Source organism: Aquila chrysaetos, chromosome 19, assembly GCF_900496995.4.
Source record: "Aquila chrysaetos chrysaetos chromosome 19, bAquChr1.4, whole genome shotgun sequence".
NCBI lineage: Eukaryota > Metazoa > Chordata > Aves > Accipitriformes > Accipitridae > Aquila > Aquila chrysaetos.
The window spans coordinates 11231002-11256571 of record NC_044022.1 but is presented as its reverse complement, the minus strand read 5'-3'; the positions used below and the strand labels follow the sequence as shown (position 1 = coordinate 11256571).

General features: G+C 38.7%; 2 protein-coding genes across 12 annotated transcripts in view; one reads left to right on the top strand and one right to left on the bottom strand.

The window, feature by feature from the left end:
- KBTBD3 (kelch repeat and BTB domain containing 3) lies at positions 1–24178 on the bottom strand. Of its 11 annotated transcripts, none has more exons than XM_041118375.1 (6): positions 24070–24165; positions 22916–23017; positions 20970–21077; positions 9003–10240; positions 8478–8725; positions 1–5649 (listed from the first exon to the last, which is right to left on the bottom strand). In XM_041118375.1, exons 5-6 carry the CDS (start codon positions 8699–8701, stop codon positions 4029–4031), a joined length of 1845 nt encoding a protein of 614 aa, XP_040974309.1. In that variant the 5' UTR covers positions 8702–8725; positions 9003–10240; positions 20970–21077; positions 22916–23017; positions 24070–24165; the 3' UTR covers positions 1–4028. The 11 variants fall into 11 exon arrangements, with proteins under 11 accessions (XP_040974309.1, XP_040974311.1, XP_040974313.1 ...); XM_041118377.1 differs by having other exon boundaries at positions 20970–21011; XM_041118379.1 differs by lacking the exons at positions 20970–21077; positions 22916–23017 and having other exon boundaries at positions 9003–9102; positions 9194–10240; positions 24070–24158.
- AASDHPPT (aminoadipate-semialdehyde dehydrogenase-phosphopantetheinyl transferase) overlaps positions 23833–25570 on the top strand; it is a 41562-nt gene continuing 39824 nt past the window's right edge. The window contains 1 exon segment of the mRNA XM_030043236.2: positions 23833–24619. Coding sequence (XP_029899096.2) covers positions 23981–24619 — 639 coding nt within the window. The 5' untranslated portion in view covers positions 23833–23980.

The following is a 25570-nucleotide window of genomic DNA, read 5'->3' as shown; positions in this document are numbered from 1 at the left end:
TTCAGTTGCTTGGTGCTTTTATTTCACAAAAGAAAGAACATCTCGGCAAACGTGTAGTATCATACTTTCCACATATCAGCAGAGCCCAGGCAGCAGCAAAATGTTACTGATCTCTATGCTTTATTGGATGTTAGAAGGGAAAAACAGTAAATTGAGTATAATGTTCAGCTAGAAATATTGTCAAATATATCCCTGGTTTCAGTCTGGGTTAATTAAAATAGATCTCATGCTGCCTCCTGTTGGTCACCTACAAACAGAAACACCTAAAATTAGACTCCACATTACGAACTGCAGACAGCACATTCTATAGCCTAGACCTTACCTACTACCTACTACTAATCAGAGGAGGTATACAGCTTTCTTCGTGGAGTAATACCAGAAATAAATCTGACCCAGTAAACCTACTCCATTTTGTGAATATAATGAATTTTTAATAGCAGTAAACTGACTTACTACAAATGTATTTAGAATATAGAAAATAAATTCATTAGTACATAAATAATAGAGTAATCATCAGGTCTGTGCAAACATAATCAATATAAACACCTGAATAACTGATATTTATTATAACAACTAAACCAGTATGATAACATTACCAAAGTGCCATAATGTTTTGATAGCATTCTTTAAAAATTAAGATTATCCAATATAGTCATTACTGGATATTACAATCCCACATACTATATATATTATCTTCATGTATATTATACTGGTCATGCTTATAATGTGTTCTGTGACATAGAATACTATTAGAAATGTTTTGGTTACATCATTTAAGTGCAAGTAGTAGATTATAACTTCACATGCAATCTGTATGTTTTAATGTATTTCAGTGAGAACATAGGTAATCATTAATCTAGTCATTGACAACTTTTAGAGAAAGGTACCTTTTCATAAAGTACTGTGAACTTTGAAAATTCAGAAAAGATATAGAAAAACTCGCTTTGCACTAATTTTGTGACTTTTTAAAAATTGCATAACAGCTGCGTAAAGTAGACTGAAAAATCTATTTGATCCAGACCTACAGCAGTTATTCATGCAAGTAATCCATATTCTTCTGAGTAGTGTAGTTGACTTCGCTGAGATTTCTTATATCATTAGTGATTAATCACAGGATTTGGAACATAGGCCCTCAATTCTATCATAAAGCCTTGTTTTTAACCATGACTTTCTAACACAGCTTCTTCTGCACTCAATTCTGCTATCGGATTTAACTCTCTGTATGTGGAATTGTGGCAAATGACCTTTTTTCCTCTGTGAGAGTTGTAATACAGGCTTACCTACATAACTAAAGAAAATTAGTACTATTTCACAGTAACTTCTCTCTAAGCAATGGTATAAAGTAACTGACACTACTACATTATTTCCTGATCACTGAGCAAGAGAGCTCAACTCTATTTGAAATCCATGAATGGTTTGTCAAACTGGGAACTGACATTAGTTCCTGTGCAAATGTAGCATAGAATATTAAAGAAGCATGTCTATTTTTCAAATTAAGCTTCATTCAGTTTTCATCATATATACTAATAATGAGTAACTTACCACACTATGTCATTGCTCTGTCTGTTGTTATGTGCCAGAGGCTTATACATACAGCAAGTAGCTGGATGGAAGACTGCCAAAAAAAATTTGCCGTAAGGAAAAACTTAGAGGAAAGAGCATCACCTGAATTACTGACTCACTTGCTGTTTATATGACCCAGCAATTTGGTCATGACAGTGGCAATTAAAAAAACTTTGCAATTCTCTAGTCTCTTCCAATTTGCATAGCTATTTATACCCATGTACTATAGGCATAATATGTTACTTTTCTCATTGCATAAATTGCATACTCCTATTACTCAGGTATAAAAACAACACAAAAACACAAGCAAAGGAGAATTGGGCCTCATATTCTGATGAAGTGACAAGTTGCAATAGCTAATGGTTAATGAAGTCTCTATGCTACCTTGAGTAGCTGTATTAATGCTAAAACTACTGTTCTCCTACATGTCTATTTTTCTCATACTGTTTCAGTAAGCAGGAATAGTATTCTCTATCTCTCCTAAACTATTCAATACATTTGCTTTGCAGTAACAAAAAGTAGTTGTGTTCCAATAGAAAAATGCTTGCATTTCAGTTTGGTGATTGTAAGGTTACCTAGCTAAGTGTAGTTATAATACGATTTGGAGACTCACTATGAAAAGAGCAAAAGAAATGTAGACGTTGCCTGAAATACTGTAATAACAAGCTATTTACTTCTACAGAACTGACACGCATCTTAATACAAATAAATTATTGAGTGGGAGGGTTCCACTCTATTAATATGTTCTCCAAATGTGCGTAATTTTCATTTACCTCCTTATGAAAATATTTATGATGAATGTTATCTAAATTTATAAAGGTATCTGATAACAAATTAGAGAGTCAATCACAGAATTGGAACTTTCCATTGTTTACTGTTTAAAACAGAAGTATGTTGCTAGGCGATATTAAGCTTTAAGCATTAATATTGAGCTTGAGTTTTGCAAAAAGTACATGCAGTAGTGATGTGATAATGAACTTACCACGGTCATCTCAAGCCATATGAAAGATGTTTTAGACGCCTCACTAAATTTTGTTCATTTTAAACTGCTTGGAAAAGATGTGCTTAGGTGTTTAGAACCATTCTGTCTGGCATAAGACAAGCTTACTGCTTAAACGATAATTATATGGAACATAAGGGCTCCCAATATCTTATTCAAATGGCTGGTAGAAAAGAAAATTCTCAGGCTGTGGAAGACTACAAATGAATTTATGAAACCTAGCTAATTTCAGTGTCGTCCTGTCAAGACACAGGTCCCACTTTGTATGCATGAGATCAAATTTACTTCACAGTGTATGCCTAGACTAATATTAATACTAAAAGTCCATTACAGTTTTAATATTATAATAGATGACTACTGAAAGTTTATCAAGCAATATATTGTGTAGTGTTTACCATGTAAGATTTTAACACTTAAAATTACCATGAAGTACAAGATAAAGTGTTTTAACTCATTTAAACCACTATAGAAGTTAAAAAAAGTATTTATTTTACCTCAGAAATACTCTTTACTTTGACTTTACATATGGGGATTTATTTTTGTAGCTTTGTAGTTGATGTATGACAAGATACGAGCTTTCCCGTAGTTAACCGAAGCAACAACTAAAATTTATTTTACAGCTTGCTGCTTTAAGCAGCCTAGTGGCTGCTTAGTAGGTAGCACTGGAGACTTCAGAGATGGAAGACTTCTGTTAGAAAACATCCTAAAGTGTTTTTTCTTTAGTTAACAGCATGACTGAAGCAAAGATAACTACATGAATCATCCATCCTGTAGAAATCTTGCCCACCCTGCAATGTTAGCAAAGTTTATCATGCCACAGTTAATGGGATGAAAACAGAAAGTACAGCTACTACTAAGGCACAAGGATGGAGAAAAACTGGTAAAACTGAAGAGCTGAAGTAAGATGATAGGAATTATCAGTCTCTTCAAGTTAGATACCTGGTTTTAATGCTGTGAAGGTCACTTTGGCTCTTGCCCTTGCTAAGGTCATTCTAATAAGACAAAGCTGACAATTAATTCCTCTTACAGGTTTATGAATATAAAAAACCCAAATAAAACAACACTAATGTAAACTTCTTTCAAACTTCAGTTACATAGGGAAAACAGTATCACAGTCAGTTTTCTCACTCAGCAATTTGTCTACTGGGACAACTGTGAATATTACAGAAATAATGGCACATATTACACAATGAATTCCTCATGACTATGCTTTTTTGAAAAGTAATATTTTGAAAATTATTCAGATAATTACAGAGAACACTTGCATATAAAATGAAGTAATACTTTCTAGATAATGACTAGCATGAATGACAATTTAATGGACTCTTCCAAAAGCAATTCTACAGCATACAATTTAAACTGAAGATTTAAACAAAACAGTACATATTTTTCCATCTGTAAATTAATACCTAAAAATCTGTTCTAAAACTTGTGCATTTAAATAGATTGTTTTGACTCGGGAGTTTCAAAATTCTCCAGAGCAAATTGTCAGTACAGATGACCAGGGGTCCCTATATTTATTAAACTGAATGACCTGACAGTAAAACTCAGTTAAGGCTCTTGGCATTGGTGAAACTTCTTCCCACTCAGACCTACTGCTATGGTAGACTTGAACTTCGTCTGTGATTTCTTCTGGAGCATAATCACCACCTAATATATAAATTTTGTCTTCTGTCCCAACTGCCCCTGCATTAAAGCCAGCGCATTCAAACGATCCTTCCCCTTTCCAGACACAGGTTTCTGGGCAAAAACTGTAGACCTTGTAGGTGGAGAGATCACATATGTACAATGTACAGTTCACTGGAACGGCTTTGATGAGAGTTGCATGGAAAAACTGCCCAAATTCTGCTACAAGCTCAGACCACTGATCAGTCACAGCATTATATTTAAAGAAACAGTCAAGAGATGGATTAAAGGCATCAGTAATCTCAACTTCTGAGCCAAGGACGTAAATTATATTCTGACATGCACTTGCTTCTGGATAGTAGATACCTCTTGGTAACTGGCTTACAGATTTCCAATCTTTGGAAAGAGGATTATAGGATTCTACATCCAAAAGACTTCGGGTCTCTTGAGCTCCTCTGGTCTTTCCACCTATTACAAACAGCTGATTTAAGGTTACAACAGATGTGTGCATTGTCCTTGGTTTTTTCATAGCTGACACTATGGAGAATTCATTGCTGACTGGACAGTAGCACCAGGTTTGGTCAGTGGCATCATGGAATGGTTCAGCAATATGAAGTCTGACAGTCCTATAACAATTCCCTTTGCATCCTCCAGTTATAAATATTTTTTCTCCATAGCTAGATAAACTTGACCCTGGAAGATCAATCATGTGCGTATGTGGTAGTTCTTTCCATTTATCTGTTTTGATGTTGTAGCAGAATGTATGTCTGTTTTCTCCATCTTCATCAGTTTTATGAACAAATATATATTTTTCTGTTGTTGAAGGACGTGCATCTGGAAACAGTCCACTAAAGTTTTGCACACTTTTAACTGCATCATTGATTATTATTGAGCAATTAGCACTCTTAAGTAAGTGTTCTTCAGAATGTAGAAAGTCCTGCAAAGTCTTTTCAGGTAACTGGTGTAGTCTCACTTTTCTAATCAAATTAGGCAGGTATTTCTGTCGTGTTTCTAAGTTGTGTTTGGTCCACTGAAGGACAGCTTTCAACACTGATTCTTCCTCAGGGACATCTAGTTCGTCAGCCTCAAGACATTTTTGTAATATCTCAAAATTCATCTCCAGAAAATCACTTGATCTGAGCAGCAAGGAAAAGTGGTGCTGTACAAAATCGAGTGCATGATCAAATAAGCGGACGGAACCATAACTTTCTGATAGAGAAAGCAACTGTAAGCAATTCACAAGATCAATACTTTTTATTAAAAAGTCACTGCAAGCTTTGGAAAGGAGTGAAACTTGAAGAAATGACGACAGTTGGAAGAGCATTTCCACATTATCATTTGTTATCTCTGTTTTTCCTGTGTAAGCATAATCAAGAAAAGCTTTCACTGCCTTGGGGGATAGATTACTAATAGTAACATTGCCATCATCTCGTTCTTTCATATTAACTTCAAACATGGCTCTGTGAATAAAATATAGAAGATATACACACAGATTAAAGATCTAGCAAACAGCAGAAGACACTGATGTGAGAGGAAGGGGTCAATCGGGGGCATATAAGGTGGGAAGGCTGTAGAGGTCTAAAATGTGGAGGTTCTCATAAGTAATAATGCATTTGCTTGATATGGTTGAGGAAAGAAGGAGTAGTGATAAGAACATATTCAAAGTGATGGCTGATAAAAATGATAGCAGCACCTGTGTTTTGTATGGATTTTCAAAGAGAGCGATGAAGTGTGCAGCTCTCAATGTGAGAGAAACTGAAATTGTTCAGTGCAGCATCAGTTTCAACAGTTTGAGAAAGAAAGGCAGATTTAAAAAATACACAGTAAAAAAGCCCCGTGATTTAGGTCATGCAGTGTGGATGAATATAGAAAACTAAGCAAAAAAAGGCCTTCCAAATTGCAGGCTGAGCAAATGGCAGGATGGATGATGGGTGCATTCCTCAGTAATAAAAGTAGGTGAGGGGTGAAAGAGGAGAAAAAACATGAGGAAGCTTAGTTTTTGCTTTAGAGGTGACAAATAGATGTATAGGTACAGGCAGATGTCAGAAAAAAATGAGGTTTTGACATATGATTGCATGACAATGAAACTTGTGCAGAAAGTAGATTGTGACTGAATACAAAGACGATGGTTGAAGTCATGGAACAAACTTGATGAGTAGATTTGTGTGAATTTTATTACAACTTGGACTACTTTATTACTAAATATGTAATAACATTTAACTATTTCATACAATCTAACATAGCAAGATAAAATAATTGAAGTTTTTCAAGCTGGTAAGTGCTGGCAACAGAATAGTGCTGCAACATCACTTGTCCTACCCTCCCAGAGCCTAAGCATCAGCAACATTGTGATAGCAATGGCTTCTGAATTTGACAAAAGATAATGGTGGAGAAAGATTTAGATAAATCATCAAATACTAAATATATAACCTGGATTATTAATATATCATAGATAGTTCCTATTAAAAAAAGAGTATTATATCATAGTTCAGCTATACAATTAGTATCTGTATAGTATGTGATTTTTAAAATCCCATGTTTTATGAAGCCAAAGAGAAAAAAAAAAATCACTGTGTATAGCATACTTATTGGGAAATTAACATCGGGTAAAGCAGGAACTTGTCTGACCACCTCAACAAGAACATAAAATTACAATAAGACACTTAAGTCCCAAAGACCTTTTTGCATACTAAATGACAATCCTTAGAAGCCTTTCCTCATTAACCCAACAGCTATGATACAAATCTCTAAATTACAGAGTAAAATAGGAACTGAACAATAGTAGTAGGAGAGCAATCTAGGCAAAGGCTTTGATTGTGAAAGCTAACAAGTAGGGAGCAAAATGTTGCTGAATCTTGGGTTTGCACAATGAAACCAAAACCAAGAGAAGTCCAAAGGCCAAGGAAGACAAAAGGTGTTTCATTTTAAAATTTATGTAGTGGACCTAGGTACTTTTTATTCCATGAAGGCAATAAGTGGGCCTTGCATTCCAGGACAACTTATGAATTTGATGGCTGCTCTTATCAACTATTACATGCAGGGAGAGGTCTCTCCTGGCAAATTTTAACCTGAAGAACCTGTAAGTAGTGAAAAGGACAGATACGTTACCATGTGCTTAACTAATTCTAAAAATTACCACTGGAAGCTATTTCATCTTAATATTCCTTTCTACCAAAGCATCTCTGTGCTGTCAAGCAGTAAACACTTGAAATGCAAGTAGTTCTGTGTGTCAGAGAAAAAACAAATCTGCTGCTACACTGGAGAAATAGCTTATTTCATCTGCATTTCTTCCTTTTTCAGTAGTCCTAAGAACATGTCTAGCCTCTATCCTCTGTCATATATGGCAGACTCCCACAGACCATGGGATGCTCCAGGCCACGTGAAAGTAACACTTGTCACCTATGCATGGGCAACTGAATCAAGGTCATTAAGTCATTTCCAGGAGCTCATTTTTTCATTGTTAGAGCATCTTAGCTCTCTGTTTTAGTAAAAAGTGTATTTTGAAACAGACTTTCAGTGTGGAATTGCAAGTTTGAACCTTACTAATAAAAAGGTTAGCAAGGTTCTTCATAAATTAATATCCTGTATGTGAATGATCTGTCTGCCCCTTAAGAATGCATAGCTTTAAGCACCAGAAGGAAGACCACAGATCCATTTCATGCTGAAAGGCTGAAATCTGTAGTTTGTAAAAAATATAAGTTAATATCAATACCTCTGAAGACACTCTACTATACTAACCACTCAGACAAAATCCAGCCCCGTTCCAAAACCATGTACAATTTATCCACAATTGCTCAATGCAAGATGTATTTGTAATCAACCTGTTATGTTTCACAATATAAATGTGTCAAAGTACATAGACTGTTGCATACAAAGTCAAACAATACCCTTGCAGACCTTCAAGTACAGATACAGGCAACAGGCAGTCTTAAGGACACACAACTTGGGTCAGTTCTACCTAACAGCAGAACCATGCAGTTACGGTTTGACATTTGTATTTCAGAGTATGGAATGCTGTCTGAATCTCAAATTCATAGAGTCCTCATGTCACTTTGGAAATACAAACAAACAGATGTATTTGGGGTATGGTTAGGCACCTAACTGTAGTTTTGTTTTGGTTCTTTTTTTTGCTATCCTTAATATGATGTTTGAATGCTTTGCTCAAAACTCTGCAGACATATGTAAATTGTGACAATTTATTTTTTAATTTTTGTAATTATATTCCTTCCCTCCCTCCCAGAGAACTTACAATCCATTTCCTGCAAACTCATGCCAAAATTAGGTTTACCTGAAAAAATCACTGCACGCTGCCAGTACACAACGATGACAAGGAATTATTTCATCTTTCACAACAATTTTAAAGTCAAAAAATATATTTTGTTCTCTGAACTTTTGTAGTACTTTTAGAATTTGTTGTCCATGACCTTCAGCCACTAAGGAATTGATTTTATTTTCAGGAACAGAAATTCCATTGCAAATAGGTCTGCTAATGTAATCCCGTTGATTGGCCATGGTTTCTTCAATCTATTCCTGAAACTGAAATGGAAAAATAAGTAATTGATTCTACAGTCTTATTATTAAAAATAAATAAATAAATAAAATCAATATACCATAAAACAAACAAAAAAATCCCCAGCATTGAATTTGGTTTGTAAGTCCTATGCACAGTCATAAATTTGTGTTGTAAGTGACTTTTACACTGAATTTTGTTTGATAATAATACTTCTACTTTACAAAATATATACATATAGCATACTTTGAAAAGTAAAATATCTGAAATATATCAAAGAACAACTCTACAAATAGTACCCACCTGTATGAGTTTTTTTCAGTAAAGTCCACAGGAAGCACACCAAGGAGTGTGTTAAAATTTTTAATGGTCATTCAAGAGAAAGACTATTCCTAGGCTTACCCTAAAAAAAACCCAAACTCTTACAATTTTGTGTAAAATGAAGATGGAAAAGGAAAACTTTGTTACATATTTTTAGATTCCAAAAGGCTCACCTGTATACTACAAACCCGCAAACTCAAAGCAGACCAGTGGTCTTTCTACAGCTTACAGTGGAAGGGAGATACAGGCTACTAGACTACTTTCTAAGTGGATTCCCATTAGGCACTCTGGAGTAAAATAACAGAATACAAACAAACACCGACAGCCTGGCCTAATCACAGGATTGCTAGGGCTTACCAAATAGGGTCATTTAGAGACAGTTTGGTGACAGTGCAACTTTGAGTGTTTAGTCGATACTGATTTTATCCTGTGCCTCTAGTCTTGCTGGGGAAGCTGTATGTTTGCTTACAGCATATGCTGCACACTGTGAGCTTCATTTACGCTTCAGTGGCGTAAATTAACTGGCTTCAGAACTGATTTAAATTGAAGACAGTGCAATCTCCCTTTCAGCAGCCAAGTTTTTCTGGTGAAAATCCCTATACTAAAGTGCGTTGTTCGTAAGGTATGTTGGCCTTCACTATTTTTTACAATATTTTACTCCACTTTGCCAACATAAAGAAACTTTAAACTTGAATATATTTTATTTACACCTATTTAAAGAGCTATTTATACTGCTACAGATGCATAAACTGCCCGTACTGCAAATTTGAGTCAAGCTTGCCTATTTTAAAGCTTAAGGAAACATTCCAAGGTTTTGCTATTGCAGGATTTTGCTTCCACAATTCCAGTTAAAATGAGCAACAGATAATGGCCCACCTGAATTGACAAAGAAGGGGATAAAAATTCCAAGCCAAACCTGGAAACCAGAAAAATATTGGTTTTGGTTTTTAATTTCATGAAAAGGCTTATCTGACAATGTGATACATTCAGAGAAACTAAGCCATCAGGCAGTCTTCTTCATAGAAGGTACTTTCATAGCAGACTGATCTATACTTTATCTAGTCAGGTAGCTCCAACCACAAATAGACCTCCATGTCTCCTGGAATAGAAGAGATCCATTGATCTTGCTGCCAGCACTGGCACCCTTGGAGCAGGCATCTTCTCCTTCCCATGGCCAGACAATCTCACGTATTCACTCTTTCCATTCTAAGCCTGAGGAACTAGGAAAATACAGAAGAACAAGACCACCATTTATTCTGATAATGTATGGCCTCATAAACTTCTATAAATCATAAAGCTTTTTTGTGTGTCAGAATTCTCTAGAGTACCCTTTTCTTATGAATTTAAAAGCCTGTTCCTCAAAAGACTGAATCTTCAAAAGCAGAGTTGTGTCACTAAAATTAGTTTCCTACATTTGAATGAAATTTTAAAAAAAAGTAAGTGAATTCCAAGCATGGAATCTTTACATGGCATCATGTAAAGTAACACTTCTTCTAAAGGGAATGTAAACCTTTTCACAAAATTCTGGAATTCATAATAGATAGTAGATGTCTTTCTCCTTTTACATGTAATTTCTATAGCAAGCTCCAACGTACAACTTGCTTTCTGTAGGTAAAATTACCAATTTTGGTAATAGTCATCTTTATATAATGAACACAGAAACATCTAATGTCATCAAGTCCATCTCTGCTATTTTAGGCAAAGACATCATATAATCACTTTCATAAAAGCAATCTCTGTTTCAGAAAGTTTTCTTTTACTGCCAGTATTTCCACAGAAAGACTATCCCAGTACATTGGTGCCAAGACTGCAAACCTTCTTTTAATTACACAATCAATTTATTAATGCTTATATATATTTGTTCTTCTGTCAAAATTGTCATTTGACTTAATTTTTCTTTGTATATTTATTCACTCTTATAATTATCAAGAGTGTTGATATCCTCTCTCAACTTTTATTAGAATGAACAATTGTCAAACTTTCCAAGGTCCATTTATAAGACTTAATTTTTGTTATCCTTATTATTTCTTGCAGTTTCTCCCACTCCAGTTTGATCTCATATTTCTTTCACTGATATCAGATTTGTTGTACAGCATTATGGTTAAGATCTCATCAGTGTCTCACTACTCCAATTTGCAGGTCATCCAGTGCATCCTAATCCTAATCTGTAATAGCAGTGTCTCCTGATTTTTTATTAAAAGCAAATTTCAGCAGGGTACCTCTAACATTTTTGTGCATCATTAATGAAGATACTAATGAATACTGTGCTATGGCTTAGCCTAATTCATCCTCCCCTCCACTCCATTAAAAAAAAAAAAAATTAAAAAATTCAACTCTCATCTCCCTTGTAGCCAATTCTTGCTTTATTTGATAATTTTGGTACTAATCTACCAGTTTACTGGATCTGTTGACAAGTCTGTTAGAGCCCTCCAAAATATATTAACAATTCAGCTAAAACTTGGTATGTTAAACAAGGCCAACTAGCATTTATAATTATTTCATGCATTCTTCTACAAAGCCATATGAATTAATCAATAGTTATATTTATAAATATTTGATCAAGTTATTGACAAAAGGGTAGAAAACATAGTGGGTGCAGACATATGTTGCGTAGGTCTGGAGTTCAGGAAACCTGGGCAACAACCCTCCTTATATTTGCTCCATTTACTCCCACAGGATTCCAATTACAAAGTCTGTCTTTATGTGGATTACCAAGGACCAAATTCCAGTAGATGGTTCATTAGATTCGGGATCTCCTACTTTTGTTTCTTAACATGCGGCTGTGCGCGATACAGCTTCTCATCATGGCAGCCAAAGGCTGTGTCACTAAAATTAGTTTCCTACATTTGAATGAAACTTTAAAAAAAAGTAAGTGAATTCCAAGCATGGAATCTTTACATGGCATCATGTAAAGTAACACTTCTCCTAAAGGGAATGTAAACCTTTTCACAAAATGTACTCAAGCCCCCTTCCATCATCTGACCCACCAGGTACTTGTCGCACAACCAGCCTTCCAGCATCTCCTATAACATGATGCATCAGACCCCGAGTACTGGCGTATGTGACTGGGTATTGCCTGCAGTGAGATCAAATGTGTTCTCTGATGTGAGCAAATTCAAGCTACCCTACCACTTGATGAAACTTCTCTGCTCACATACTGAACGTTTACACATCTTACACTAACAAATGCCTGGTTAGCTATTAGCCTGGTTTTCTAAAAAAAAAAAACCTCCAAAACCAAACCCCCTTAAAGTGGGTTTTTGCTAATCATGTGACATAATAAATACATTGTAGTTCTTTGGTGTGGTGTGCTAGCTTTGTGGAATTATCACCTAGCACCCATCTTTGCACAAACATGAAATAAATATCTCAGCTCTGTGTGTAAGATTGGCTTATTGCACGCTGGGTATTGAACCCCGGTTGTGGGACAACAGTTTCTGGTGACCCAAACTGGATGGCCATTTTAAGCCTTGCCCAGATTGTCCTGCTGCTCCAGACAGGAGATGGGACCGGGAAGGACTCCAGCACGCACCGACATTTTGATTGGGGAACCCACCAGTTCCTCTCTACAGAGAGACGACAGGCACCTCAATGGCGCAATGCCGATACAAGATATTTAAAGGGAGGCAAGGGACAATGGAGGTAAGTAGCTGCTTTCAAAAACACTCTGAATTGCTCTGTGTAAGATGCGCCAAGAAGGGTCCGCAGCAGGAGCTTAAAAGGCTTCTTACTCTGACGGGGGATCGGAAACAGGTATATGTAGCTGTGGGTTAAGAAATTTTTCCTGGGAAATAATAATAAGTGTAATATGGGTGCGGCTGCCTCTACCAAAGTATCCCTGTGTACTCCCTTAGGATGCATCCTGAAAAATTGGAGAAAGTTCAGAGGAGATCCCCTAAAGAAAGAGTAATTAAAACCTTATTGTGCCCAATGGTGGCTCATGTATGAACTGGAGGATGGAGAAAAATGGCCAGAGAATGGATCATTGAATTATAATACTATTTTACAATTAATGTTGTTTTGTAGAAGGACGGATAAATGGGATGAAGTTGTGTATGTTGATTTGGTTTTCATTTTAAGACGTGATCATGAAACCCATAAAAATGTACATTGTTGATGGATGATGCTGATGGAATGTATGTATTAGCAGAAAGTGTTAATGGAAAGGGAAAGAAAAAGGATTGTAAAAATTGTAAAATTGAAAAAGAATGTAAAGGGAAGTGTGCTAAGGATGCTGGGGAGGCTGAAGGTGTGAAGATGTTGGTCCCAAAGGGGAATCCAGTAAATGTAGAGTGAAGGGATGAGAAAAGGAAATCATGGGATAGCAGCGACAGTGAAGATGAAGACCAGCCCACATCCGGCTCAAATGCACGGAGTGAGAAATTTAGCCGAATCTCAGGGAGAACAAGGGAACAGCGTCCCATTATACAAGCTCCCTTGAGACAGGCAATAGGGGTGGAGGGACAGCCAATATTTGTACATGGCCTGTTCGCTACCTCAGATCTATTGAATTGGAAGCAGTCAGTGGGGTCCTATCAAGAAAATGTGGAAGGAATGCCCACAGAAAGAAAAATTATTTGCTGAATCCTCAGGAAAAAGGGGAACCAGAGTCAGGTGTTAATCAGATTATGTTAGAGATATCTGATACCAAATGAAGGGGACTGGAGGAGAATACTGAGGTTTCCCCAGCCGATCCCCTGGTTCCCGTAAAGTTGGGGAATGAAGTTATAGACTTCCCGGTAGACAGCGGGGCAACCCATTAGGTAGCAACTAGTTGTAAGGGGCCTTTAAATAAAATGTATATGCCAATTGTGGTCACAGGAAAGTGAGCTGTAAGCCGTTTTTAAAACCTATGGAATGTACAATCAGAAATACTACATTGACTCATGAATTTCTATATATGCCAGAATGCCCCCTCCCATTGCTGGGACATGACCTATTGTGTAAATTGAAAGTGCAGCTGACATTTTCTGATAAGTCTATTCAGCTACACGTGCTTGAAGAGACAGCATGGAGGGCTCAATTGTGTCTATTGACCAAAAAGAAACTGGAGGGGACTGGAATCTCAGAGGAAATTTTGGAAGCTGCAATACCCCTGGTATGGGCTTCCAAGAAACCTGGATGAGCCAAAAACGCTACTCCAGTAAAAGCTGAATTAAAATCGGGAGCTCAACTGGTAAGGAAAAACCAATATCCTATGAAATTAGAGGCCAGAGTGGTCTTAGAACCATTGATTAATACTTTTGTGTAGTATGGATTGTTGCAGAAATGTCAGTCAGAGTACAACACTCTCATCTTACCAGTTAAGAAATCTCAAACTCAAGAGTATCAGTTGGTACAAGACATGAGAGAAATTAATAAAAGCACAGTTCATGTACATCCAGTTGTCCCAAATCCTTATACCTTGTTGTCAGCAATTCCAGAAGATAGTGTGTATTTTACAGTGTTAGATCTAAAAGATGCCTTCTTTAGTATCCTCTTGGAAGAAGAAAGCCAGAAAATACTCACCTTTGAGTGGGAGAGTCCTACCACAGTGAGGAAAATACAACTCTGCTGGACCACGCTGCCACAAGGATTCAAAAATAGCCCAACACTGTTTGGTAATGTACTTACCAAGGAATTGGCAAGGTAAGAATCCTTCCATTGCTTTGCTGCAGTACGTAGACAATATCCTACTTGGGGCAAAGACTGAACAACAATGTAAAATTGCAACTATGGATTTGCTGAATTTTTTGGGACTGGCTGGATATCAAGTATCTCAGAAAAAGGCTCAAATAATACAGGCCACTGTAACTTACTTGGGATTTGAGATATCTCAGGGAAAGAGGGAACTAGGAGCAGAAAGAAGCAAAGCTATGTGTTGAATAGCTCCCCCTGCCCCTATCTAAGAGAGAACTATGAGGGTTCTTGGGAATGGCTGGATGGTGTAGACTCTGGATACCAAATTTCAGCATGATTGCCAAACCATTATATGCAGCTATGAAGGGGCCTGGGGAAACTTTGGAATGGACACAAAAGTGCTGGAAAGGATTTGATTCCATTAAAACTGAACTAATGAGAGCCCCTGCTCTGGGTCTGCCAGACTTAAGCAAACCCTTTACGTTATATGTGCATGAGAGGCAACACATAGCACTGGGAGTCCTGACTCAGACTCTGGGAGACTGGAAAAGACCAGTAGCTTACTTCTCCAAGCAGCGAGACAAAGTAAGCAAAGGATGGCCTGCATGTTTGAGAGCTGTGGTTGCAGTGGTGCTGTTAGTTAAAGAAGCCCGGAAATTAACCTTGGGGCAGCCTTATCACAGTTTTTGTACCACATGCAGCGATAGCTGTACTTGAACAAAAAGGGCACCATTGGATCTCTCCTCGCAGGTTAGCCCAGTATCAGGTGGTGCTGATCGAACCGGATGACGTCACTTTAAAAATGTCTTCAACCTTAAATCCTGCCACTTTAATGCTGGTAGACGAGAAGGGAGAACTGGAACACAACTGCCTGCAGGTTATGGAACAGGTATACTCTAGCCAACCTGATTTGAAAGATGTACCTTTAATCAATCCAGAAACTGAACTTTTTACAGATGGAAGTAGCTTTATAATGAATGGAGAACAGAAAGCTGGGTATGCCATGGTAACCCTACAAGAGGAGGTTGAAGCGTGAGCATTACCACCCAATACCTCCGTCAGAAAGCAGAAATCATAGCTCCAACTCGAGCTTTAAAGCTGTCCAAAGATAAAAAGGTAAATATATATAGACTCCAAATATGTGTTTGGAGTGGTCCATGCACATGGTGCCATTTGGAATGAGCGTGGATTGTTATTCTCTCAAGGAATCCCTATCAAATACGGGCCAGAGATTTTAAAACTGCTGAAAGCTGTTTTAGGGCCAAAAGAAATTGTGACTGTACATTGAAAAGCTCACCAGAAAGGACAAACAAAGACAATTAAAGGAAATCAAAAGACAGATGAAACGGCTAAAAGAGCTGCAGAAAGAGGATCATTGACTGGGGCATTGATCCCACCAAGAGAAGTTCAATGGGAACATCCGGAATATTCTGAAGAAGATCAACTTGCTAAATATTTAGGAATGTACCAAGACAGAGGAAGGAAGGTTAGTGGGTAACTAAACATGGACAGGTATTGATCACCACCCCAATGGTAAGAAAAATATTAAAGAAAACCCATGATGAATCCCATATGGGAGCAGATGCTTTGGCTGCGAGCATTAAAAGATATGCTGCAGGACCAAAAATGCAAGAATTAGCCTATGTAATTGTATGACACTGTCAGCAGAATGTTGCAAGAATAATCCAAAAATTCAAAGAAAGGGTCCTTCCGAAGAAGTGAGACAAGGCTGAACCCCAGGGGAATACTGGCAAATGGATTTTTCTGAACTACCAAAATGTAACCAATTTAAGTACCTTTTGGTGTTGGTAGCTACTTTTTCTGGGTGGCCTGAAGCCTTCCCATGCCATACCAACAAATCTAGAGAAGTAGTTAGAATCCTGCTCAAAGAAGTAATTCCGAGATTCGGCATCCCAGAAGGGATGTCATCAGACAACAGGCCTCACTTTATAGCTGAAGTAGTTCAGGGGGTCACCAAGTTTCTACAAATACAATGGGATCTACATATACCTTGGAGACCCCAAGCAAGTGAGAAGGTAGAAAGGATGAACCAAACCCTAAAGAGACAGATCTCAAAGCTGTGTCAGGAAACGCAAATGAAGTGGATAGAAGTCCTACTTACAGCATTAATGAGAATTTGGGTCACTCCTAGAGTAACAGAAAAAGTGAGTCCTTTTGAAATACTGTACGGAAAACTGTATCCTGCAAACTCAGTGCTGGGAAAAGGAGACCAAATGCACGTAAAAGGAGAAGAAATGTTGGTTAATTATTTATTATCCCTGTCGCAGACTTTGTCTTCCTTACATAGGTACCTTAACCAGTGAGCTCCTTTACCTTTAGACTCACTGGTGCACGAATTCCAACCCGGAGATGAAGTTTTCATCTGCACCTGGAAAGATGAGCCTTTGAAAGAAAAGTGGAAAGGACCTTACCTGGTGCTACTTATCACTTATACTGCTGTATAGAAGTGAAAGGTATAGATTTGTGGATACACTATACCCACATGAAGAAAGCTCCGCAGAAGGGATGGATCTCTGAAGAAACAGGATCACTGAAGCTGAAGCTCTCTCAATCCCAGTAAACTGTGGTTGGGACTTTAAAAGGGTCAGGTATGGAGTTAGACTGTATACAAGGCCTAGTATCTTTGTATTGCATTTGGATAATTATTTTCATACTTTTGCAGATATACAGATTTCTTTGACAAAATAAATGAAGGAGCTAAGGAGGGTGATAGGCCTCTGTTGCCAATGGATAAAGTTAAAAGGTGCCAGAGCATTCTGTGGGGAACCAGGAAATCCACGGGAGCAGACTTGGCATTTTACTTTGGTGAAAGAAACAGTACAAATGGCAAAAAAGTCTAATTGTTGGATCCGTACTCATTTCCCCAAGCATTCTAACAAAGGTATTCCTTTAATAGGAATACCCCTCAATTTCTCTTTCCCAGAATTTGTAAAGCATGTGCAGAATAACAGTGACCAAACATCATACAATGACACAATAGGACAAGAATGGAAAGTTCACAATTTACCAGGAAATTATTATCGATGTCTAGAGAGATGTAATCATAACACAGACTGGCTGCTACCTTCGAAGAAGTAAAAGAACTTCTAATCCAGAGACCCACAGATTTCACACCTTTGTGAGGTGGTTTATTCCCTGGTTAGGAGTTAGTGAATTAGAAAAAGCTATACTAAACATTTCAGCTACAATTGAGAAAATTGGAAATGAGACTTATGATGCTATTAAAGCTTTACAGGAAGAAGTATCCGAATTAGCCAAAATCACTTTGCAAGACAGGATGGCTCTCAATATGATGTTAACCTCTCAGGGAGGGGTAGGCACAGTTCTAAATACTAGTTGCTGTGTATATGTGGATCAGAGTGGTAGAATTTCTACAGACCTAGAATAAATCTGGAGACAGACTAAAATGCTCCATGAGATACAAAAGGATGACACATCTTACGGATCTGAAGAAACATTTAAATGGTTGACTTCCTGGTTCCCTGATTTAAGTTTATGGGTAAAAAGGTTTTTGAGCTATATAATAGTTGCTTTAATAGCTTTTGCATGTATTTACACACTAATATCTTGTGTTGTTAAATGTTGTTCTGCTATTGGATCTAAGGTTTATGAGAAAATAATTTGAGGTGAGACTGATATAAGAGAAACCACACTGAGGTTCCTCTTTTACAGTCTTAAAGAGGGGAAACGTAGGCATATGTTTGAGTTCATGCCTAGGCTGTGGTGATACTGCTTAATTTAGGGTTAAACATGATGCATTGTCCTTTAAGGAGGACCATTACTCAATAATTTCACTATGCAGGCCTGATGACTTTTTATCGTACCTTACTAACAACTATGCCCTTGAAGAAGAACTAAAAGACTGATAAAAAGGGAACATCCTGCCCCAGAAGGCACTGAAGGCCAAATGATTGACAAAGAAACACAAAGTGAGAAAAACTGCAGTAACTAGGGGAAAGGTAAAGGCTGCAGGGGGAGATCATGACCACCAACTCAATTCAAGACTGGAAAGACTTGCCCCGGCCCTTGCAAGGAGCATGCTTGGTAATTTACATAGCAAATGAGCCTAATTTAAATATAACTAACCAATAGTAGATGAGATGGTGACTACTAACCAATGAACGTAAATTTAGGCAGGTTTTTACTAATCATGTAACAGGATAAGTATGTTGTAGTTCTTTGGTGTGGTGTGCTAGCTTTGTGGACTTATCACCTAGCACCCATCTTTGCGCAAACATGAAATAAATAAATATCTTGGTTCTGTGTGTAAGATTGGCTTACTGCACACCTGGTATTGAACGCTGCTTGTGGGAAAACATTAATATATTTGCCCTGTTTTTCTGCTTGAAAGTCACATCAGACAAGTGGCCTGTTGGCCATTACAGTGAAATTTGATACAGACTGCAATGTTATTAAGGTCAACCCCACAGAATACATGCTTGGGGAGATATATGTACCTCTCAAAGCTATCTGTACAGATCTCCAGTTGAGGGGCAAGGCATTCTGCACACCTGTTAGTTAAGTGGCAAGAAATGGCCAGCCTATGTATAGCCACAAAGCAGCTAGCAGTTGAACAGCAGGGGGATAGGGATGGTAAGCTGATTTTAGTCATTACGGTCGATGAACTAAGGGACCACCTGGGAGCACTGAGGGTAAGAGCATTCTTATAGTTTGTCACAAAGTCCACTAATAAGGACCCAGACCTCATTAGTTCTGCTGTTCACAAGACCCCTCTGTTTTAACACTGTCCTTTTCCCAAGACAATAAGGGATGGAGCAGCCTAAAACATAATGAGCTCATTGACCCAGATGCCAGGTAAACACACTGAGAAGTCTGATAGGCCCATAGTCAAAATATGAGATATACATCCATTCCTATTAGTAGTATCTATCTATTGGTTAAAAGCTACAATAACATGTTTAATTGACCTTAATACTTGTACACCAAGCAAACAGCTGCCAAAAACACTCACTGAATTTCTAGAGGAATTCTTTTACTTCACGAATTCTAATGTTCCCTTTCCAAAGATAGTTATAAGACATAACGTATTTATATTTTCTTTTAGTTGGCACCATCAACAATCCTTCTTAGATGTACTTACAATTCTGTATGTGGAAGAAGCTGAAATGTGTAATTTATTTGTTTATTCTTATCCTTCAGAAAGTCCAGCTGCCCTTTTGAGTATCAGTTTCATAACCTGGATATTTGTTGAAGCCTAGATATTACACTAAGAGACTGTAAACACAGCATACTGTTAAACTTAGATAGGAGTCCAAAAACATCCAGGACAGCCATTTGCAGAATATCTCAACAGACATACACTAAAATCATAACCACTGCAGTATGCCTCCTAGAAACGGTGTTCACATCCATTCCACCAGACTTGAAACACCAAAGAAAACAGAACTGCAGAGTGAACTTTGAGCACAGATGAACTTCTGTTTGTGTAGGGTCTACTGTAGTTCTCATGAGAGCACCGATCAGAACATACTCATATAAAGTACATATATTCATAAACACTTCTGATGAAAAGATTTCGCTAATCCAACAGTCAAATTAGCCTTAGGGGCTGTGACTGACAGATAAGATGGTTACAAAAGTTTAAATGTGCTAATGAAGTTGAGAATGGTATAAGATGTGCAATTAATTCTAAGTGAATAACAGAGGAATATTTATTAAACAAAGAAGGGCAAAGGCCTGTGTAATAAGAATGGAGCACAAACACCCAGATGAGGACACAGGGTACAGAATGACACTGGAGCAGACTTACACCAAACTGTTTTGATCACTATAATATTAAGATAAAAATATATATACAAATACGGTTTTTTGTATATATTTGTATATATTCCCCTAGGGAAGCCTAGGGGATGTTATTTTGTGAAAGTATTGAGCATACCTAAGTATCTTGTATATGTAAGTTAGCACTTTGTCAGAGAAAGCGTGTTAGGGCCATGCCTGCCTGACAATAAACATGACCAAACCTTTGTAACAGGACTGAAGCCTGAGACTGTTCCCAGCATAACAGACACCAACCTTGCATGAGGCATGTACGCATTCAGACAGTACAAATAACATTCTGTGTGTAGATGTTCTCTCCTCTACCAACACAGCTGGCAAAAAGAGTCTAAACTCAACCTTTATTTGGTACTTTACAAACAATTGTAAAACAATCTATCTGCTTTATCTCAAAGCACAATATAGCTGTGCTACAGCAGTCTCTCACCAATTATAAAAAAGAATATTAATTCTTAATACTTCTTAGCAGATATCTTATGAGAAATAAATTGTTCTTCAGGAGAACATTACCTTTGTCCATTAGCCTTCTCCCAACTTGGATAGTATGTCTTACTAGATAGCAGGATTTTAAAAAAGAGAAATCATAAATGCTGATATTTTACAGCATACTTTATGTACCTAGGAAGAAAGAATTAAGACCAACAAAGATAAAGAAATTGTATACATTTCTCTAGAGAAGTTTTAGCTCTTTTTTTCATACAAAATTTAACTGTACAGTTAATGTAAGTTTTGAAAAACTCAAGGTCAGCATTTTAAAATCTAATATGAAAAATAAGTATTATATTATTAAGTCTACTATATACCCATCCAGATGATTTGCTATTTTCACTCCTTATCTATTCAAAAGGGGAGAAATTAATAACTTGTTAACAATTTTTAAAGACATCACTCCCCACTACACATCTAATTTAAGAGCATCTAATTTAACATTCAGCAAGATGAATATGAGCAGAACAGGTATCTAAAGGATTTGGTGACACTTGTAATTGCTGACTTAAAAGACAGGAGTGGATTGAAATGTAATTAAATTATAAATACTAAGTACAAAGTTTTGTACTTTTACATTGTATTATTGTTTTGATTGACACTGACTGTCTAAGATTGAAAACAGACAGCAACAGAATTCCAGGTTCCTCTCTGGAAGTCTCAATGCAACTGAGTCTCACAGCTTTTTCATAAATAACTGAGCTTCAAAGAAAATTAATATTCAGTCAATAATTTTTAGAAAATCAAAAAAGATGCATGTGACCTTCTGAGACATTTAATCCACAACAGTGGCATTTATCAATAATACATGTTGAGACATTATTCTAAGAAGGAAAGGCGACACAGAGACTTTAAAGTTTTGGGTTCTTTAGAAGTGATTGAAAAAAACCAGCTTGGAAAAAAACCCCAGCATAGTACCCATAGGAAGCAGTGAAATTGCACTGATTCCTGGAGGCTTTCCAAAAGTGGAAGATTCCCTCTCTGCAAGCAGTGATCTTTAATTGCATATCCTCTCACAAACAGATGAATACATTAAGATAGAGATAATAATCACTTAGAAGAACTTAAACTGACCAGATTCTACCATAAAGCTAAATTTCTCGAATTCATGAAGTTCCTTTAGAAATTATTTTCTTAGGTAAAAAAGTTCAAGAACTCTAGTTTTCATTTTCAGAAAAAAAATTGGAATTAAAATGCCATGCTGTACTTCTAATTCTGGCAAAAATAATAACTGCAAATTCTGGAAGAAGAAATAACTGCTTTTACTGGGTTCTGTAGTCCGTCATTTCTGTATGTGATTAAAATATGTGTTTTTTTCAAAGCACACATGCAATATTGAGCGTAGAATAATTTAGCATAGCTTATTATCATAGCATGTTTTACTTATAATAAAAATGTGGGTTTATATTGAATATATTCATATTACATATTATACAGTGCATCTTGAATCTCAGTTTGCACTTACACATGATACTTATTTTTTTTAAAAAATCAATAAATCCGCTAGTGAAAAAAAATGCTGTATGTTTACATCTCTCTAAGTAGAATGCATGGACAAGTCAAACCTATTAATCAAACCTGAGGGTTTTTTTGGAACTAGGTAAGATCCACATTCCATTAGAATTATCACATATCCGGAACTAAATATAGATATGGCCACAATTTCCTCTTTAAAGTGTGCAGAATACAATGCCTGAAACGTAAGCCTCAACTACAATTTGATATTGGTGAATAGCATTTTCCTGGTTTTTTTTTTACTGTGCTAAATCCTCCTCTGCTGTCAGTTAACTTTGTCTCTGTCTTTGGATAATACGTAAGGGAGTATTTGTGACATCCTTCCGTGACTAAGTAATGAAAAAAAATGGAAACCATATTTAAAAATAAATGAATTACACTACTGATTCCTTGCTGAAACATTTTTTTTCCCCAAAATGTCACTTCTGTGTTTAAAATATTTTGCAAAGACCAACCTATACTCAGTTTTAACTGAGACTTCTTTAGGCAGAAAGACAGCAGTTCTTCTGGCCTGTGTAGAAACAGCACTTTTTCCCATTAACAGGGAGCTGGGAATGCTAAACAGCAACAACAAAAAAAGAAAGATTCTAAGAAATACCTGAAATAATATAATTTTCTGTATTTTTGGATGATTTGTACATGGTCAATATAGAATGGTTAAAGCATAAATACTTCTAAAGGCAAGCAACAGAAAGGAGGGTCATAAATTTTCAAACAGACCCTGAATTTTTTAGCCATGCCTCAACTTCAAAACAAAATGACTACCTTTTGATGATTTACAGATGGCCTATAATTGAGGGCATAGGGAATCCAGTTCAGACAACCATTACAGTTCTTAGCAGAACAAAGAGCACAGGATACATAAGTCTTTTGTTTGGACATATTCTTTAGAAGCCAGAATCAAGCTAGGGTGATGCAGTGCTTTGCATGTGGTGTGTGAACAATCGTCTCCTCTTTTCTAGTCAATACAAAGCAGCAAGTCCAGGGAAGGCATACAGGCCGCCCCCGCTGCTGCAGCTCCCGGCATGTCAGCTCTACCAGGGGCCGGGACGCTCCTTCAGGAGCACGGATGTACAAACGGCGATGGGGAGAATCAATCACCTGCCGTAAATCGATAACGGTGCCACGAAGAACCCCCAGCGGACACTTTCCCCAACGGGATAAAGGCGGCACAGTCTCGCACAAAGCCGGGGACAGCCAGAAGTTACAGGGAAATTACGTTCTTTTTGCCATGGCCGCGGTTATCGGCCACCCCCAACCACATCAGCGCGGTGCCGGTGCCGGCCCTGCAGCCCGTCAGCGCCAGCCTCACAGACGGCGCCTGCCGCCATCACCCCCGCCCCTAGCCCCACCCTCCAGCGGGCGAGCAGCCGCGTCAGCGCCGCTACTGAGCATGCCCACGCCACCCGCGCATGCGCCCTGCGGCGCCGCCGTTTATTCTAAGGGAGGACTAATTCTGGCCGGATGGTGCAAAAGGCTTCCCCTCCTCTCGCAGCGCGACTGCGGGGCCCGGCCACGGGATGTGGCGGTCTCCAGCACTGTCGCCTCTCCGCAACCGGCGAAGTGCTAGTCCCCCCCTTAGCGCTCCCTCCGAACAGCGCGCACCCACCTGCAGCCAACACCAGCAGCTCACCGACTAGTCTGGCCCACCCTCCGCAGCAGCAGCGCCAGCAGATTGGCTCCTTCCGGTGTCATTCTTCCGCTTCTTCTACTTGGAATGGTTCCCGCGGCCGTCAATCCAGACGAAAGCCCACCCATCCTCCCGAGCGGGTTCCTCTCTGTGCTCGCTGACGACACCATGGGTGCAGTTCAGCCGCAGGCACCGCCTTTCCCCTGATAAGTCGATACCTGGCGCATTCCCCTGTCACTCACAGGGTACTTTGATGTCTGATTGGCTGCCGTTCCTCGACGGCGGGTCCCTCCCGCCCAAGGATATGCGCATGCGCGCGTTGTACCGCACGGTAGCGGAGGCAGAGGGGCGAGGGTCTCGCTGCCGTCGGACGGCGCTGGGGCCTATGGGCAGCGTGCGCTGGGCCTTCCCTTGCGCCGCCTGGCGCCCCTGCCGCCAGGAGTGGCTGCTGGCGGCCCGGCTGGTGCAGCCAGAGGAGAAGGACCGCGTCGGCCAGTTTGTCTTTGCCCGCGATGCCAAAGCCGCCTTGGTACATGCTGGTGGGGGGACGGGAGGCACGGCGGCGGGCGGCCGTAGTCTGCGGGCGGGACTCACAGGACCGCCTCGCCCGGAGCCCTCCGTCTCGTTGCTCTCTCTCCCGCTGCTGCGGGCGTCGCCGGCGGGGCCCTGCCCCTCGACGGGGCCGTGGCGGAGGCTGCCGAGGGCCCCTCGGGGCGCGGGCGGAGGCTGCTGCGCTGGGGAGCACCCCCCTCCCCCCCCCCCTGCCCCCCGGCACCACTCGCCATCCCGGGACCGGCCCTTTGCCCTGGGGATGCGATTGTCTCTCTGCCGACTCAGTATTGCCCAATTTTCTGACTTATCGTAGGAAAATACGCCCTGCGAGGGCATGACAGGGAAGTAAATGCATTACAAAGCGTTAATTGCCAGCTCTGCTTACATCTTCACTTCGGAGGAAAAAGGGATGTTTGCAGTCTGCTCTTAACGCCGAAAGACTTAACAAGTTTTATGTTGTGATGTTAAGAGATAAAATCAAAGTACTCTAGGACACTATACGTGAAGGCAGTAGTGTAATGTGTAAGGAAGTAAAACTGTTTTACATAATTCAGGTTTTAAGTCTCATGTAACAATGTGGTAGTAATACAGACTTTTGCTAACTAGCCTATAAGTAGTTACTCATAATTTTTAGCTGTGTGGTATTTAGCACCAGAGTCACTGAATGAATGTACTGAAAGGAAGGCTGCTGAGACACTTTGACTGTTCACTGTGGGATAAAAAGTACTGATCTGTGCAATAAAGTTTCCTAAGTAAATAAGGTAGAGAAGGAACTATTTTATGTGGTTCTTTTAGGCTGGGACTGCTTTTTATTGGGTCTTGTGTTGTCTCTCTGCTAATAGTGATAACAAATGCATTCTGTACTTGGGTCTGGTAAATTATTTTGGTTAAATTTACTTGACACAGGCTTTTATAAAAGGGAGAAATC

Coding starts and splice junctions, on each gene's coding strand:
- KBTBD3 (XM_030043226.2), bottom strand. CDS start 8,701: ATGGCCAATCAACGGGATTACATTAGCAGACCTATTTGCAATGGAATT. Junction 5,650..8,477: donor GCGTGCAGTGATTTTTTCAG/GTAAACCTAATT, acceptor TTTTATTCACAG/AGCCATGTTTGAAGTTAATA.